Genomic DNA, 18,649 nt, shown 5'->3' with positions numbered 1-18,649 from the left:
CACCTTCTTTTCTTCCTCCACTAAGTAGGACTCGCAAATCTGACTCTTAAATACCACGCCAAGCGCAATCAAGACGCTAACTGGACGCTAAGGGGCAACGCTCAAAACCCGCCAAGCTCCGCCCACACTTCTGGCCCGGGCGCCCCGCGGCATCCTGGGACCTGTAGTTTTTGGAGGGGAAGCAGCCTTCGCTAAATCTCCTCCCCCCCCCCCCCCCCTCCCCCCCCGAAGCTGCATTTAGCCCTCAGGACGTTCCGACGTTGCGTTCCTCCCGCCCCTTGCCTCCTCCCTCTTTTCTTCTCCAGAATCTCAGTCCCAGGCTTTTTACGACACTGGGTCTCAGAGTCCGTCTCAGCGCCGGGTCCACTTTTCGGCAAAGTGACGTGGATGTCAACAGCAATGGCGGAAAGAGAAGAGGTCCTGCGACTGCCACCGTCTAGCGACGACCGCTGGTGAGTGGGAGCCCGGGGCTGGTTCTCCCGGCCCCCGCATTCTCCCTCCTCGCCACCCGGCCTGTCTCTGAGGCACCCGCGGGCGCCGGCACGGCACGGGAACACCGGTCCCGGACCCACCGAGTTCGGCGCCCTGCCCCGCCCCTCTGCCCTCCGGTCGCCTCTGCCCGGCCACTGCCCACCGGCCTGGGGCCGGGCCCGGAGGGAGAGGGCTGTCTGCGGTCCCGGTGCTGGGCCTCAGTCCGTTCCTCCCGCTTCGTCCACTGGTTCCAAAATGTGCTGGACAGGGCGGCTTTAGGGCCGAGCCTGGCCGGAGCCCCTGGCCGGGGAAGCGAGGGGGCTGCCGGGGCGGGAAGTGTGGCGGGTGCGGACCCCAGGCGCTGGGAGACCATTGGAAGGAAAGACCACTTGCGGTGACCATCGCGGCCTTTGCCGGCGGGTGCAGAGGTTGGGAGACACACCCAGGGAGGATCCCTCCGACATAGTTGAGGTGTTTTGTTTTGTTTTTTTTCTTCTTTAATCTTAGTTTTTTATTTCGAGCGCCAGCAGTTGCCACCATTAGTCTCTTTGGCAGAAGCTGTCTTTTCCCTTCCGACCCCCTTGCTCACAGCTCCGTCCTCGCAGCTTTGGATGCGGTGCGGGACGCTGCTCGTGCTGCTCCCGAGCGTTTGACGCTCACCTGATTTCAGTTCGGGCTTGTGGGGAGGATCGCCGATGACTTTTTGGTAGACCTGAGTCACCCAGTGTTGTTAACCTTTGGGAGTTAGTTGCTCTTTACAACATATTTTTAGGGACATCATTAAAGAATGGAACCTCGAGAGGCTTGTTGACTTTTTACAGTAGATCTAAGTGTACTGACCCATGTATTAGGTAATTTCAGATGATCTTGTTCGTATTGTATGCATACAGCTCACTGGCATTCTGCGTAAAAAGAATACAGGACATTTGGACACATGGACTTTAGTCCCCGAGGGAAATGGAAATCGTTGAGAGGGCTTGATAATATACTACTTGAGAAATTCAGCTCTGAGCAGACATCAAACATTACCTTAGTGCACGTACGCTTCGAGGTGTAGGAGGAAAGTTGACGATGACCGAGGTGTCGTTTCTTCCCTCACTTTGCTTAGAGCGCAGTTGGGGAGCTCGGACAGGTCCACTCAGTAACGAGGCAAAGTTGATCCAGTTCTTTGGGAGTGTGAATAAAAGTGTTAGGAGAGGTGGGGGGAGGGGGACAGAAACCACTTCTACTTGGAGTCATTGGGGCAAGCTTCTTGGAAGCAGAGGTGTTTGAATTTGGCCTTCAAGAATGAGCAGGATTTAGATCAGTGCTGTGTATGTAGTACGAGTATACTGTGAGCCACATATATTGATATAATTTAATTTTTTTCTGACAGCTGTATTAAAAACTAAAAAGAAACAGGTGAAGTTAATTTTAATTTTTTATTTACTCAAACATATCCAAATATTTTAACATGTAATCATTGTTAAAAACAATTAGATAACTTTTTTTTTTTCAATTAGATAACCTTACATCTTTTTTGTACCAAGTCTTCAAAGTCCAGTGTGATTTTACGTTTACTCTATATCTCAATTCAGTCTAGCCACATGTGGCCAGTGACTAACATTGGGTAATACAGTCAGCTGAACAGATGGGAATGGCCTTGAATGGAGTAATAGTGTGAGCAAGGACATGGACAAGAAAACTGATGTTTGCAGAGTAATGATTAGAACTTCATGAAGTTTGCTCTTTTGAAAGAGTGAATTGTTGTATCATAAACTGGCTGTCACCAGCCTGTTGAAGACCAGGAGGAAATATTTCTAGAGTTATGGTTCATACGGCCAGGGACCATGGAATGAATGATTGCTATAGGTAGCATGTGTTCGCTTCTAGGGTTGCTGTATTTTTTATGCGGCTTTCTATATTTGCTTTTTATTGTGATGAATGGAGGAACCCTGAGGTGTTTTATAATTTCTGCTCTCCCTCCATTCTCTTCTAATTTTTCTCCATTTTTACTGCTGACTCCGCTCACTGTCCCCTATGAGTGAGTCTGAGTCAACTCCGAGGGAAATTTTGGGTTTGGAGCCATGGTGTCAGTAAAGTCTCTGCTTTTAGAGTGCTTGGTTGAATGGGTTGTTACAGAATGGGGAGGTTTTACTGTTTTTTAAAATTGCTGTCACATTTTTATTGTAACTTTTTCAGATGGAAATTTTTCTGAAATGCGTTATACAGCTCATTGCCCAACCTAAACTTATCTTAGTGATTTAGGGTCATCCAGTTTACAAATGTTAAGTATATAAAAATAAAACTAGGTCCCTGTCCTCAAGGGATTTGTGGTCTAGTTAAGAGGATCACATTTTAAAAAACTAATTAGTTATACTTTGTAATACAATGAGTCCTTTAGGGTAGATAGGGTAGATTGTTACTATGTTAAATGGCCCCATACCAGTCCCCAAACTTTTTACACAGAGGGCCAGTTCACTGTCCCTCAGACCGTTGGAGAGCTGGACTATAAAAAAAAAAACTATGAACAAATCCCTATGCACACTGCACATATCTTATTTTAAAGTAAAAAAACAAAACAGGAACAAATACAATATTTAAAATAAAGAACAAGTAAATTTAAATCAACAAACTGACCAGCATTTCAATGGGGACTATGCTCCTCTCATTGACCACCAATGAAAGAGGTGCCCCTTCTGGAAGTGCGGCGGGGCCGGATAAATGGCCTCAGGGGGCCACATGTGGCCTGCAGGCCGTAGTTTGGGGACCCCTGCCCCATACAGTGATCCAATTTTAGGAATGTTTTTAGTAGTTTTTCCCATTTTCTTTCATTGTTATTAGAGGTATTTTCCCAATTTGTTTCTAATTTGTGAAACTAGGCGGCTAAATTTGTTAAAGTTGTGTATACATTTGTAAAGCAGCTCAAGATGAGGCCTGAAGATCTTAAAAGTATGAGATATCACTTTTACTTATCTAATGGTTTTCAGTCATGTTCTAGATCAGTGACTCAGCCGGTGTACCACAAGAACTTTGAAAACATACACGACTTGGTCAGGGGCATTTTTCCCTTTATTGTGAAATGGAAAATGGCAACTGCTAACACAAAATAGCCGTCCAGTGTGAATGAATCAAAATTATACCTACTTTTTTTGGTCAGATTGGCAAAAAATATAATGTAGTTTTCGGTGTGCCACAGAATTTTAGTAATTAGTTTATATGTACCATGAGATGAAAAAGGTGAAAACCACTTTCATGATTTTCACAAATAATCACATCGATTATTGCTTCTCAGAACTTAAATGTGCATTGGGTTTCCCTGGGGATTTTGTTAAAATGCAGGTTCTGATGTAGATTTGCTTGGGGCCTGAGAGCCTGTATTTCTGACTGACTAGCTCCTGGGTGAGAGCAGTTTTGCTGGTTCATGGACCACATTCTACTTAGCCAGGTTCTAGTTAATTTCAGAATGAGTTCCTCAGTGGAATGTATCTCCCCATATATTAAATGTGATATGTTGTATTGTATCGTCTAATGTATTATACTATAATTTATTGGGTTACTTGATTTTTATCATTGCTCTTTTGACAGTGAACTCCTCCCCAAAGGCAGTAGGTGACAGCAGGTGGCTCAGTAAATGTTTATTATTTGTATATATGCATGAATGAATATAGACCTTTGTAAAATCATGTGCAATAACATAGTAAGCTGTCATTTCATTTAGATTTTCAGACTTCAGTGATTTTGTGAGCTGTGTAATTGCTCGTATGATGTTCACTTTTTTGCTAACGGTTATCAGATACTGCCTCAGCTCTCAAGCTTTCTGAAACTGCAGCCGTGTAGCTTGTAAGGATATACTTACGAAACTATATATGGCTAGCTTGAAATGATCTAAGTTTAATTAATATAAACTACAGGGGTTTTTTAAATCAAAGAAATGTTAAATTATTACAGTTCAAAAATTGGTATTTGATCTTCTTGACACTGATGAAACCAACCTCGGATTTGAAGAATGCCTCTGAGGCTTTCTTCCTGAAATAATTCCAAAAGATCTAAAATCATGATTAAAAAAAATTGGCGGGGTGGTATAGACCTGTATGACTTTGTATTCAGAGTTTGTTTTGCTTAGTTTAAAATATTTGTACAGCATTGATTTTAAAGTCATTTTAATTGATGGCTAAACTCAAATTATTGCTGAACTTTTGTTAAAATTGTAAAAGTATCAGTTCCATGAAGAAGCTTTTGTTGGCCCTGGCCGGTTGGCTCAAGGGTAGAGGTAGAGCATCCGCCCGGCGTGTGGAAGTCCTAGGTTTGATTCACGGTCAGGGCACACAGGAGAAGTGCCCATCTGCTTCTCCACCCCTCCCCTTCTCCTTCCTCTCTGCCTCCGCCTCCCGCGGCCAAGTCTCCATTGGAGCAAAGTGGCCAACTTGGCCCCGGTGCTGAGGATGGCTCCATGGCCTCTGCCTCAGGCGCTAGAATGGCTCTGGTTGCGGCAGAGCGACGCCCCAAGATGGGCAGAGCATCGCTCCCTGGTGGGCATGCCGGGTGGGTCCCGGTGGGGTGCTTGCGGGAGTCTGTCTGCCTCCCTGCTTCTAACTTCGAAAAAATAAGCTTTTGTTGTTAATTTAAGATGTGAATAGGAATTGTTTTGAAAATAATAGGGTCTTTTCAAAAGCTTTGTGCATTTGATGTGAATAGTACACTAAGTGCTCCTCATTTCATAGGTACTGAAATATAAGGAGAGGTTTATAGTGTCACACTAGAGGAGTATGTGATTACAGTTTCAAAATGATACTGATAATAAATGCATTTAACATGAAAGAGAATGGATTTAAGAAGAATATTGACAACTTGGGATTCTGAGAAGACTGTATATTACCTTTAAAAAATGAAGAGGCAATGAATCTTCTTGTCCTCAGATAGGGGCGTTTAAGTGACAACTAATTTTGTAGACTGTAAGCAGAGGGCAAACAGAAATTAGAATAGGAAGGCTTATTTTGTTGGTACTGTTTACATTAATGTTTTTATTGTAATTCAGGTAATTCCTAAATAATGCCTTACTTGTAGGATTTCATTAATGTATTACTATTTATTTACATGTACTTACAGATGCAAGTACAGTGCTAAGTATTGGGCCGCAGTTCAGGTGACTCTGGAGCAGCCAGTGAAGTGTACTGCAGTTCACAGCCAGCTATGAGTAGGTGTCTTCGGAACAGATTTGATAAAATATGCTTGGCAAATCATTCCTGCCGATTACGCTGAAATGTGAATCCTACTTGATATAAACCCGACAGGGCACCCCCCTCCCCTGCCAAGTATAAGAAAGACAAATAAAGGTTAGCGAAGGATTCGTTCATACTTCGTTCAACAAACATTAAGTACTGGTTAAATTCCAGCTGTTAAGTAGTGTTTTAGAAAAAGTTTGAAACAGATTTAAAGCCAGAGTTGTGCATTGTTCTGCCTTCCTTGGCACTTCAGTTTTTCATTATTCCAGCTCAAGGAATAAAACGTGAATAATCTTAGGAAGATACCTAAATACTGGTGTTTTTGGAAATTACATTCCCTAGGTGAGTAGAACAGTATTATACAGTTTAAAAATGGAGCAGTGTTTGAAGTGACTTAATTTAGTTATTGAAAGTCACAGATGGAAAACAAAACAATTCCTTATGTTAGGCTCCTAAGAACCAATTGCTTCTTGTGGAAATGCAAGAGCAGTAAGTTAAAAGGCAATGAAATAAAATGCATTTCCTGAAACTTAATGTATATTTGTTTTTAAGGCTCTAACCTTTTAACCTGAACTGAGAAAATAATGACTAATGAATTATTTGTTTCAAGTCTTCTTTCTTCCTTTTTCTTGTGGAGGCTTAAGTTTTTTCCTCATTCTAAGCTGGCATAGTATTTTATAGTTGAGTGGTAATGCTATTGTATGTGCTTTTCATACAAGCAGTTTGTTATTTAACACTTTTAGCAGATATAAGAAAGATATAAGAAAACAGTATGTCTTTGCTTAGAAATTTATTCTTTATATCAGTGGTCCCCAACTCCCGGGCCACGGACTATTAGCGGTCCATGGGCCATTTGGTACCGGTCCTCAGAGAAAGAATAAATAACTTACATTATTTCCGTTTTATTTATATTTAAGTCTGAACGATGTTTTATTTTTTAAAAAATGACCAGATTCCCTCTGTTACATCTGTCTAAGACTCACTCTTGACACTTGCCTCGGTCACGTAATACATTTATCCGTCCCACCCTGAAGGCCTGTCTGTGAAAATATTTTCTGATATTAAACAGGTCCATGGCCCAGAAAAGGTTGGGGACCACTGCTTTATATAATACCTATATTACCATCTCATTTGGCTCATAACAATTCTATGAATTTGCTTAGAAATTTATCCTTTATATAATACCTATATTATCATCTCATTTGGCTCATAACAATTCTATGAGAATGGGAAGTTGTGAATTATTGTTATTGCTTTGTTAGAGAGGAGAGGACAGGCTTAAGGTGGTCAGCCAACAAACTCTTCGTGATTGATAAGGTGGGATGTGAGAACTATAGCTTTATAGCTTTATACCTTTCAGGTTTTCATAATGTTTCATAATGTGTCCCTTGCCAAAAATCACTTAAATACATTAGTTATTTTACTATAAGATGTTATGGTTACATAAAGCATCTAGATAATATTTGTGTCTAATATATGTTGATATTTAGCTAAATGCATTTATATAATACATTATACATTAAATGTATGTAAATATATAACAAATAATATAATTATACTGCATTATATACAAAAATAGAATTACAACTTATTTTTATTATTTGTATATTGAGAGCACAGTGGTAAAATCTAATTAGAACATATAAGCAATTGCATAGTGTTAATAGCTTTATTAGCTCAGTAATTTTTCTGTTCTTATTCAGTGATATTGGAGAAATAAGAAAGTTGATTTTAAAATAACTTCCTATGGTTACTTTCCGTTTTAAAAAGTTTCTAGCCTTGTTTTGAAGTGTAAACAGTGACACACAGAAGGATGTTGTATTTATCTCATATACATGTATAACTGAATACCAGAAATTCTTGAGCTTTATTTTGTAAATTCCATTTATATTTAATCACTGATATGAAAATAAGTGAGATCCTTTTTTACCAAATAAATTATTATTGATGGTTGGAATACAGATTAAGAAGTAAAATCTGTTATCTACTTCTTTGCCACATATGATCTTCATTGGTAAAGTGCCCCTGGAAAGAATTGTCCAGGTGTTGAACAGTGTTGTCACCTCATTAGCAATGGTTATTCCTTTATTTACCAAAATGATGGTTTCAAGGAATATTGATGGTATTTATCTTCTCATTTCATTTTGGATAAATTGGAAATTTGTGATGGAAACAGTGTGCTGTTTTGTGTTCACTTGTGCTGTTTTCATTCTATTCTTTCTCTTAGGAAAAGATTAGAGCACTCTCTCAACTTAACTTCTCTTTAGTAGAGAAGTGAACTATTTTGTAAGCAAAGTCTTACAGCAGCTGCATTGCAACATGACATATGTAGTAAAGTTGTGAGCTCCCCTCCCCCTTAGGAATCTGAGGTCTTAGCAGAGGAAGGGGCACCACTGGTGTAATTAGATCTACATGGATCACGGATCAAAAATAAATCTGTGAAGATTGGAAGCATCTGTTTCATTTGTAGTTAATTTTAGTAGTTTACAGAACAACATTTTGTGATCTCTATCTCCTTGGCCAGTTGCAGTGCTGAAATACTGTAGTTATCATGTTTACTTGACTTGTCAAGCCAACAGAACTAGGTTTAGCACCTTCTTTACTTGGCTCCAGATCCTGGCTCAATACAAATTCTGGAAAGGGTTCCATTATTTGAAAAGGGACTTTCCAAGAGCTACTTGTGTGGATCTGATCCCAATAGCGAGTTTCGCTAATTTTTTTTGAAAAGCTGGTGAGTGGTGTATTTTTTTTTTTGACATTCAGATACACAACTTTTAAAAAGGCTGTAACAGGTGTGTCTGGTTCTGACAAAAATCCAGATAACATCAGGATTTTACTCCTAACCAGATGGTGGCCCAGTGGATAGATCCTTGGGCTGAGATGCGGAGGACCCAAAATTGAAACCCCTAGGTCACTGGCTTGAGTGCAGGCTCATCAGGCTTGAATGGGAGGGGGGGTGTCACTGAGTTGAGTGTGGGATCACAGACATGACCCTATGGTTGCTGGCTTGAGCCCAAGGTTGCTGGCTTGAGCAAGGTGTCACTGGCTTGACTGGAGCCCTCCCGCACCCCCCCCCCCCCATCAAGGCGTGTATGAGAAAGCAATCAATGAACAACTAAGGTGTCGCAACTATGAGTTGATGCTTCTCATCTCTCTCCCTTCCTGTCTGTCTATCCCTGTTTCTCTCTCTCTCTCTCTCTCTCTCTCTCAGAAAAAAAATACCTCTCGGTGATCAGATTGTGTTCTCACATGGTCATGGTCATTTCTGAATGTACCATTTGTTGTTAGGAAGTTTTGATAGTCTTGAGATTGGTATTTAAGAGTAAGTTTCAGACCTCGCTAGCTAGCTCAGCAGTAGAGCATCGGCTTGGCGTTTGGTTCAATTTCCAGCCAGGGCACACAGGTGAAGCGCCCATTTTCTTCTCCACCCTTCCCCCTCTCCTTCCTCTCTGTCTCTCTCTTCCCCTCCCTCAGCCAAGGCTCCATTGGAGCAAAGTTGGCCCGGGTGCTGAGGATGGCCTCTGCCTCAGGTGCTAGAATGGTTCTGATTGCAATGGAGCAATTCCCCACATGCGCAGAGCATCACCCCGGGTGGGCATGCTGGGTGGATCCCAGTTGGGCGCATTCAGGAGTCTCTCTGCCTCCATACTTCTCGCTTCAGAAAAAATACAAAAAACATAAGTTTCAGAGCACACATTCTTTTTTTGGGAGTTTTTTTCTTGTGGGAGAGACAGAGTCAGAGAGAGGGACAGATAGGGACAGATAGACAGGAAGGGAACAGACAGGAAGGGAGAGAGATGAGAAACATCAATTTTTCATTGCGGTTCCTTAGTTGTTCGTTGATTGCTTTCTCATATGTGCCTTGACCAGGGGGCTACAGCAGACCGAGTGACGCCTTGCTCCAGCCAGCTACCTTAGGCTCAAGCTGGTGAGCTTTGCTCAAACCAGATGAGCCCGTGTTCAAGCTGGTGACCTCGGGGTCTCGAACCTGGGTCTTCCATATCCCAGTCCGATGCTCTATCCACTGCGCCACCGCCTGGTCAGGCCACGTTATGGTTCTTGAACTCCAGATCTATTGTACAAATTAATCTAACAAAGTTGCCCTATTTTCATTTCTATCAAGTTTTACACAAAATACTTAGGAATGAATTAAATAGTTTCCATGTTACGGTAGTATCTTGTAACCATTGTGCTAACCATAGTAGCAGAGTATGTTCAGAAAAAGCTTTGGTGCTGATGTCTCATGACCTGGGCATTAAGAAATAACCAGAAATATGGTGGCACAAAGTAAGTCATGAAACTGCAACTCAACACGCGCAACTTGCCACTGTTACTCACTTGTACACAATTTGCTCATGCTTACGACTAGTTAGCTGGTCAGTTTTGAGGTTTAAATAGTTGATTAGAAGTTTGTGCCTGTGTATGATCTGTACATGAGCAATGTGGCTGTCATGGTTAACCTGTGCTTATAGTAGTATATACATTCTAAACAAATATAAATGGACTGACTGTACCTCAGAAAGAACTGCCCCCTCCTCTGTTCATTGGGTTTTAGATAATAGGACTTGGGCTCAAACCTTGGAATAGGATGGAAACTACATGAGAGCGTGGACTTTTTGTTCTCTGCTAGCTCTCAATGCTTCAAACAGTGGCTGGCGTGGAGTAGGTGCTCAGCACATATTTATTGACCGAGTGAAAGAATACTTTTGTCAGGGGAGGAAAGAATTCAAGAGCATGGGTATAAAATTGCTGGAAACGGAAGGAGTGTTTTAAAGAGAGGCTAATTTTGTAGAAAATGTAAGGAGGACAAGGACTGAAAAAGATGACTAAACTTCTTGGAGCAGTTTTAGTAGAGCGATGGAAAGTTTTAAGTTAGTGAAGAGACTGTAAGTGCAGGGAGTGGAGACCAGTTTTTAGGGAGATGACTTCTTAAAAGGGAGTAGGTCACATAGAGCTTTTGAATATTTGAGGAAAGGAGAATAATAATCACAGGTTTTTTACTGTTCTTTATATTTTTTGAATGCTAGAAATATTTTATTTATGTATTTTTTCAATGAAGATTTTAGAGTTATACTCTTGGCTCTGTTTACTACTGCTAACAGACTCAGAGGTTTGAACAATATCCTATACTGTAGAAATAACATATTTAAGATGTTAACATGGCCCTGGCTTTTTGGCACAGTGGATAGAGCTTTGGCCCAGGGTGTGGAAGTCCTGGGTTCAGTCCCCAGTCAGGGCACACATGAGAAGCGACTATCTGCTTCTCTTCCCCTTCCCCTCCCCTTCTCTCTCTCTTCCTCTCTTGCAACCAGTGGCTTGATTGCTTTGAGTGTCAGCCCCAGGCACTGAGGATAGCTTGGTTGATTTGAGCATTGGCCCCAGACGGGGTTGCTGGATGGATCCTGGTTGGAGGTCATGTGGGAGTCTATCTCCCCTCCTCTCACTTAAGAAAAAAAAAGAAAGATAAGAAAAAGAAAAGAGAAAAGAAAAAAAAAGATGTTTACATAACAGGCTTTGAGTCTTTATTGATTTCCCCAGTAATTCAGCCTTTATATTTTTATTTGAATCAAACAATAATATATCTTAGATCCTGACACTTTAAGAGACAAAATAAATTTTTAAAAATTGGTAATTGGGTTTTCTTTATGGTTTCCCTGTACTCTGTATTTAAGTTGAGGTCTAGGTCCTAAGTGGTCTTTTTGAACTATTATAATTTTTTGATTTTTTTTTTTTATAATTACAAAAAAGGATTGGATTTAAAAGTTTTTAAAAAACTGGTGAAGTTGACTTAGCTTACTTGATAGACTGAGAGGCTGTTGGGCAAATGAGTTTATAAAATTTGTATTTTTTTGAGTTTGTTCACTTTTATTGTTAGAAAATGGCGCCGAGCAGCTAGCTGCATGTGTGCGGGCCCTCAGAGCAGGGCAGCTGATTGCAGATTGCGGAATACCTTCCTGCTTGGGAGGGGCGTTGTTTTCCTAATGTTTGCTGGAGGAGGGGTCTTTGTGGGCCCAGCCCATCTTACAGGGAGAACAGAGGATGCGGGTGCTGAGGAAGAAGCCAGTTTTGCAGAAGAGAAGGTGTGCAGATGGGGAACCAGAGCTGAGGGGTTTTGGGAGCCCTACTGAGGCTTGTGGGGCCTTTGATTCCAGGAGGAACCAGAGAAGATTAGCTGGATTGTGGAACTAGAGAATGTGTCAGCGCTTTGGGAGCTCTGAATGAGAGGGAAGCGGTCTTCCCTGTGTGTTTGCTCATTGGCTGGTGCGAGACTTGAATAAACGGAATGGCCCACTATTTTCTGGCTCCTCTGTTTCTTTACCGTCTGCCCGAACCCACTGTGAACCTGCGTGTGCGTGGCCACGACGGCAGCGCCCCCGGTCTTACAGAGGCTTCATGTTAGTGATTGCGTGTTCAAAAGTTGAAGGAAAGTTGGTTTAGGGGAAGGAAAATTCTATTTGAGAGCTCCATGCCGTACAGAGTTCCTATCACTATGATAGGATCTTGATCTTTTTATTGAAACATTTAACTTGACTTATTTCTAGCTTTTTTACTTACTACTTTTACAAGCATACTTATAATGTTGAAGTTCTGGTAACTGAACCTTTGAACTTCTTGTTCAGAAGATAGTGTTACGTTTAATTATTTAGTTTGTGAGAAGTGCCTTTTACTACCTGAGGTGGAGCAATTTCTTGTTTCTTGCGCTTGGTTGTACTGCTGGAGACTGCGTGGTTCCCTGTGGGCAGCACCTAAGAATTCAGCATTGGCTGTATCAGCAGAGATGTGCTTGTACCTTACTGTGACTTTAAAAGTATGTTGGAGATTAAGCATTTTGCCCCCAAATACTAAGTTTGTTGTCTGGAATAATAAGGGATTTGGCAAAATTACTTTAAAAAGAAACGAAAGATTTTACACTGAATAATGGAGAAATTCTAGTTCTTCATTTATTTGATAAAATAATTTCATTTTATGAAATGGTGTTTTCAGTTTACTTGCACATTTAAACATTTAAAAATGTGGTATTCATCAAGGATTCTATTGTTTTCTTTGTTTTTTTTGTTTTTTTGTTTTTTTTGACTGAGACAGAGTCAGAGAGGGGTCAAATAGGAACAGACAGAGAGGAAGGGAGAGAGGTGAGAAGCATCAGTTCTTTGTTGTGGCATCTTGGTTATTCGTTGATTGCTTGTTCATTGATTAATTTCTTATATGTACCTTGACGGGGTGGGGGGCTACAGCAGAGCAAGTGACTGACACCTTGCTCAAGCCAGCGACCCTGCGCTCAAGCTAGTGAGCCCACGCTCAAGCTGGCAACCTCTGGGTTTCGAACCTCCGGATCTTACTCTGACACTCTATCCACTGCGCCACCACCTGGTCAGCCCAGTTTTCTTTGTTTCATGGTTACAATCCTTCAAAATCTAACTGGCCGTTTTGTAAATTTTGGCCCAAAGAGAATACATAGATAAACCCCATTCTTTATCAACTGTAGGCCTGAAGTGTTTCTCAGCAGTAGACTTTAAATATTTTTCTCTCACTCTTCTGTCCACTTTTGGTGACCATATAGCAAAATAATAAAATATTTTTTGTATGGTTACTATTTTTTGATGGTACCTTTGTTAAGAAACCTTTCATATTTAATCACTGCTTTTCTATTGAATATGATCGAAGTGATGTTTTTATTTAATTCCTTTACCCTAAGAGAGCAACAGTTTAGGAAATTTATACATCTAACTGATATTTCTGGAATCCTGTCAGGAGAGATTTATATTACCTTATTGAAAGAATGTGGAATGGAAGTGATTTATTTTCCTCAAAACGGCAAAAAAGGCCCAAATTCTGATTCTGGGGGACGCTCTCCCTTTCAGGCTGTCTCAGGACCCTTAGGAATTGTCTAGAGAAGCTATGGGCTTTTATCTATACATTTCTTATGTAGTGTATACTAAAGTTATAGATAACTGAAGCTTCAGCTCTAGAGAATTGTGAAGAAATTAGTTATTTTAAGTGGTTATTTCCTGACTAAAGAACAATACAAACCTTTGTGAAAGTTTTTAAGTTATTATTTTAGCCATGACAAATGAAAATAAATGTATTTCATACTTTTCTCTGAAACATAGTAGACCGAACATAACTGCTGGTTGATTACTTGATGATTCACTTGATGTGGTGTTATTTCACTGTCCCCTGATATTTATTGGATATCTGCTGTAACCCAGGCACTGCTCTAGGCATGTATCTGTGTAATAATGTACTGCACTCTCCCTCTCACACGGCAGTGCTTTGAATTCCTGTCTGAAGTCTGTGTCTCTTTCTTGCCACTATCTAGCATAATGTTAAGAGCATAAATTCTGTTAAAATTTGAATCCTGGCTCAACTACTTACTGGACATATGACCACAAGCTACATAATCCATCTTTGCCTCAATTTTTGCATCTGTAAACTGGGGCCAATGATGTAACCTACTTCATAGGGTTGTGGGGATTAAAAAACAAAGGGAACTGTTTGGAGCAGTGCCTGGCACACAGTTGTTGCTGTAGAGAGCGTTAGTCATTGCCACTACCATGAGTACTGTTACGATGATGTCTCAGTGCTGTCAGTCAGCTTGCCCTCGCTTCTCCTTTTAAATGGCTTTAATCTTAGAGAACAGATAACTGAGCTTGTTAGAATTAAATGCAAATTAAGAGTAAATGGTGGCCCTGGCCGGTTGGCTCAGCGGTAGAGCGTCGGCCTAGCGTGCGGAGGACCCGGGTTCGATTCCCGGCCAGGGCACACAGGAGAAGCGCCCATTTGCTTCTCCACCCCTCCGCCGCACTTTCCTCTCTGTCTCTCTCTTCCCCTCCCGCAGCCAAGGCTCCATTGGAGCAAGGATAGCCCGGGCGCTGGGGATGGCTCTGTGGCCTCTGCCTCAGGCGCTAGAGTGGCTCTGGTCGCAACATGGCGACGCCCAGGATGGGCAGAGCATCGCCCCCTGGTGGGCAGAGCGTCGCCCCTGGTGGGCGTGCCGGGTGGATCCCGGTCGGGCGCATGCGGGAGTCTGTCTGACTGTCTCTCCCTGTTTCCAGCTTCAGAAAAATGAAAGAAAAAAAAAAAAAAAAAAAAGTAAATGGAGTGTATGAAACCTGAGATTTCCTTCCGAGAAAACGAAATGCTATGTGCCTGCGTGGGTGTTGCATTTTGGCTGCTGAGAACATTTTTATCTTGGATACAGCCTTTAACTGGCGTGCTTTTAATGAGTTTGGAATAAGAACAAATTAAAATTTCTCTTAATAAGTAGAACTTGTTTTTTAGGGAAAGAGATCTTGAAGAAGCTCTGGAAGCAGGAGGTTGTGATCTTGAAACTTTGAGAAATATCATTCAAGGAAGACCACTGCCAGCTGATCTGAGGGCCAAAGTTTGGAAGGTAACTGGAATCTAAATAAATAAGATGTACTCGCTTAAGAATAATGTCTGAGGGTTTTTATTTTCAGCTGGCTTAGTTTTGGAAGACTTTGTTATCCTATGGGCATGATGGCATATGTAGAAAGTTGATCAGGAAGAGCAGCTTACTAAAATGTCCATGTCTGTAATATTCAGTTCATTTAATCATTTAATTCTGAAAGGCATGTTTTCTTTTATAGCCATTAGAAATGACATTTATGAAGAAAAGGGGAAAGGAAATAATAGGTCTCTGGCTATTGGCATTACAGGAGATTTTCCTTATTTTTTTTCTTTTTGACTGTTCTCCAGTGCATGGGTATTATCATTTTTTTATTTTAAATTAAGATTTTATGATTACAGTAGAAATAATTACTTTTGTTAAAACACACATAAACAAAGGATAAGACAGAAATCATTTATCTACCACCTGTAGATAAAACACATTAATAATGCCTTGGTGTGCATCTTTTTACTTTTTCCCCCTTTGCACAGATGAAGGAAATGGAATTATAATTGTACGTAGAATTCTGTATGTTTTGTTACAGAAATTTCAAACTCAGAATCGAGACTCTTGGGTAATGAGTCTCCATCACTTAGCTTTGTCATGATGGCGGAAGCTGTTTGGAGGCCAGCTGAACGTGCTGGGGGGGCAGCAGGCTTGGTCAGCAGACGGAAGGACTGACGTCGGGTTCTGGTCCTACTCAGATACTGATTAGCCAGCACAAATAACTCAGGAAGCAGAAAGACGTTTTAGGGGGTGAAGTAAAGGAAAAGGAACATGCTGACCCCTAATCTCTGTTTTAAGAGCCTAAACATTTTCTGTTGCTAAGTCTTATCCTGCTGTTTGCTGTGTTCAGCATGCACTGTCTTCAGTACAGGGTCAGAGAGGCCCCTGGACTCGCGTCCGGTCAGGGCGTTTGCCCCAGGGCGCTTTGCTGTCTCTGATGTTATCCTAGCTCTGCGTGTTTTCACAGCATAGTCCCACAAGCTTTAACTGTTACCAGCATTTGTCCAATCTTGTTTGATTAGTATCCCAGTCCTTTTCTCCCCACACTGGATTATTTTAAAGCAAATCCTTGGTGACACACTAAAATACGTTAGTATTAAAGTCTAGAAAAAAACTTAAAATAACTTTAATACCGTTAAACTTGAAAGAATAGTAATTTCTTAATATGTCCCCCCTCTCATGGCTGAAAGAAAAGGGAGCTCTCTGGGGTCTTTTTTTAATAGCACTAATTCCGTATAGAAGAGCTCTACCCTCATGACCTAATCACCTTCCAAAGGCCCACCTCCAAATACCATCGCACTGGGGATGAGGATTTCAACATGCATTTAGTGTGGGGGGTGACATAAACGTTCATTCAGTATAGCATTGATGTTTGTTTAAAATAAATTTCATATGTAATTATGTAAATATTTTCTAATTTCTCTTATTCACTGTATTGAGATGGAGTGCAATTTAATTTAGGAAGATTTAAAGTAATGTTTTGTTTTTTTTAGAGAGAGAGTGGAGAGAGATGAGAAGTATCAACTTGTAGTTGCTTCACATTAGTTGTTCGTTGATTGTTTTTTATATGTGCCTTGAAGTGTGGGGGGATTCAAGCCAAGCCAGTGACCCCTTGCTCAAGCCAATGACTCTACACTCAATGCTGGTGCTTCTGCTCAAGCAGGTGGCCTCGGGGTTTCAAACTGGGGACCTCAGCATTTTGGGTCACCTCGATCTACTGTGCCACCACTGGTCAGGCAAAATAATTGAGTCGTTTCATTGTGATATGACTAAGGGCTCAGCATTTGGTAGAGTGTAAATACATTACTGTGTAATCTTTGAAGTATGCATTATTCTTCTTCTTCTTAAATTCAGGCCTTTTCATTGGTACAGCATCTTTCCAAGGATGAGAAATAAAATATAAAGTTAGTTATTTCTTTTATCTTCCAGATTGCTCTAAATGTTGCAGGAAAAGGCGACAGTTTAGCATCATGGGATGGTATTTTAGACCTACCAGAACAGAACACTATTCACAAAGATTGTCTAGAGTTTATTGGTAAGTTTAATATTGTTTTCAAACAGTAAACATTTTCTAAAATAATCCTTTTGGGGTAGAGGAATCACTTTTTTAGAAAATTTTTATTTATTTTTGTGAAGAGAGAGAGAGAGAGAGAGAGAGAGAGAGAGAGGGAGGGGAGGGAGGAACACGAAGCATCAACATCCATTTGTGCCTTGACCAGGCAAGCCCAGGGTTTCGAACCAGTAACCTCAGCATTCCAGGTCAATGCTTTATCCACTGCACCAGCACAGGTTGAAGAATCACTGTTTAGTAGAATTACCTTGTTGTAATGTTTGGAACATGTTGAATTTGTAAAGGGTTATTAGTAAATAGCTTTAAAACTTTTCTTTTGAAATTCTTATAAAATGTCTAATATTTTAAGAAAGAGAGGCCAATTTTTAGTGTTCTTTTGTGTCATATGTTCTATTCAAGTATCTTTACATTTTGTTGCAGTTTAAGATTATTTTTATATAATTAGTAATATCTGTATGATTCTATATAGGTTAAATTAAATGAGGCTGTGTTCCAAACTTTATAAGTCATAGGTCATGATCTGCTATAGAAAAACTAAATCATGGTTGAATAGGTTTCTAGTCACCCATGAGGTCTTTTTCAAGGTTAAATTAATTTTGTTTATATTTCTCTTTTTTAATCTAGAGTCCGTTGGTGTCTTTTTGTTTTCTCTTTCCATTATATTTTAGTTAAATTGATTAAGTAGGCTTTTGTTTACCAACTGTATAGGAAACGTGGGTGGTCTGGGCACAGGAAAGGGAATTTGGAGGCAGAGAGTGAATCACTTGCCCTCCTCTTGACGGAGCAATAGTGGCGGCCACCCATCATGAGGTAGATGGTCATCTGTTTGGAAAACAGTTTTTTTGCTTTTCAGGAATATGGGTTATGACCACCTTTCCTACCCTTCTACTTCAGATGGTTCGTTCTTGTTTAATCTATATATAGATCAAGTATTAAGTTAGTACATATTGAACAGCTAGTAAATACTGAGTGAGTATAAGGGAAAAAATGTGCTTTCATGTACTGTTGTCATACTCTGAATGCCCTACCATGGTATTATATGTTTGTGATCAAGTGTTATATCCAATAACTGAGCCTCTGACAGGCCCTTGGTAACTTTATTTTGACACTTATTTTCTAGACCAGCTTTCAGTCCCAGAAGAGAAGGCAGCAGAATTACTTTTGGATATTGAGTCTGTGATAACTTTTTATTGTAAATCACGTAACATTCAATATAGCACATCCCTTAGCTGGATGTACCTCCTCAAACCCCTGGTGCGTCTTCACCTGCCGCGCAGCGATCTGTACAACTGCTTTTATGCTGTCGTGAATAAGTACATCCCCAGGTAAAACACGGGTCTGTTACGTACTTTCAAAATGAATAAAGGTCTAATTTGCTTGAGCTAAAGTTGTTAGATTTACTTTGGTGGTTTGGTGATAAAGTAACAGGATCAAATAATTTTGAAGATTGTTTGAATCACAATTGTTATCTGACTTTATTTTTGTGAT

At 40.6% G+C, this 18,649-nt stretch overlaps 1 protein-coding gene across 2 annotated transcripts in view; it reads left to right on the top strand.

Moving 5' to 3' along the window:
* Window positions 1-240: 240 nt before the first annotated feature.
* Window positions 241-18,649, top strand: part of TBC1D23 (TBC1 domain family member 23) — a 56,130-nt gene continuing 37,721 nt past the window's right edge. For both annotated transcript variants that reach the window (XM_066347797.1, XM_066347796.1), the window contains exons 1-4: window positions 241-452; window positions 14,955-15,066; window positions 17,020-17,125; window positions 18,282-18,486. In XM_066347797.1, the coding sequence (XP_066203894.1) occupies window positions 388-452; window positions 14,955-15,066; window positions 17,020-17,125; window positions 18,282-18,486 (488 nt within the window). In that variant the 5' untranslated portion in view covers window positions 241-387. The remainder of the gene's footprint in view (window positions 453-14,954; window positions 15,067-17,019; window positions 17,126-18,281; window positions 18,487-18,649) is intronic.

This window comes from Saccopteryx leptura, chromosome 8, assembly GCF_036850995.1.
Source record: "Saccopteryx leptura isolate mSacLep1 chromosome 8, mSacLep1_pri_phased_curated, whole genome shotgun sequence".
NCBI lineage: Eukaryota > Metazoa > Chordata > Mammalia > Chiroptera > Emballonuridae > Saccopteryx > Saccopteryx leptura.
The sequence above is the reverse complement of the archived record's forward strand: the minus strand, read 5'-3'. Positions and strand labels throughout refer to the sequence as shown.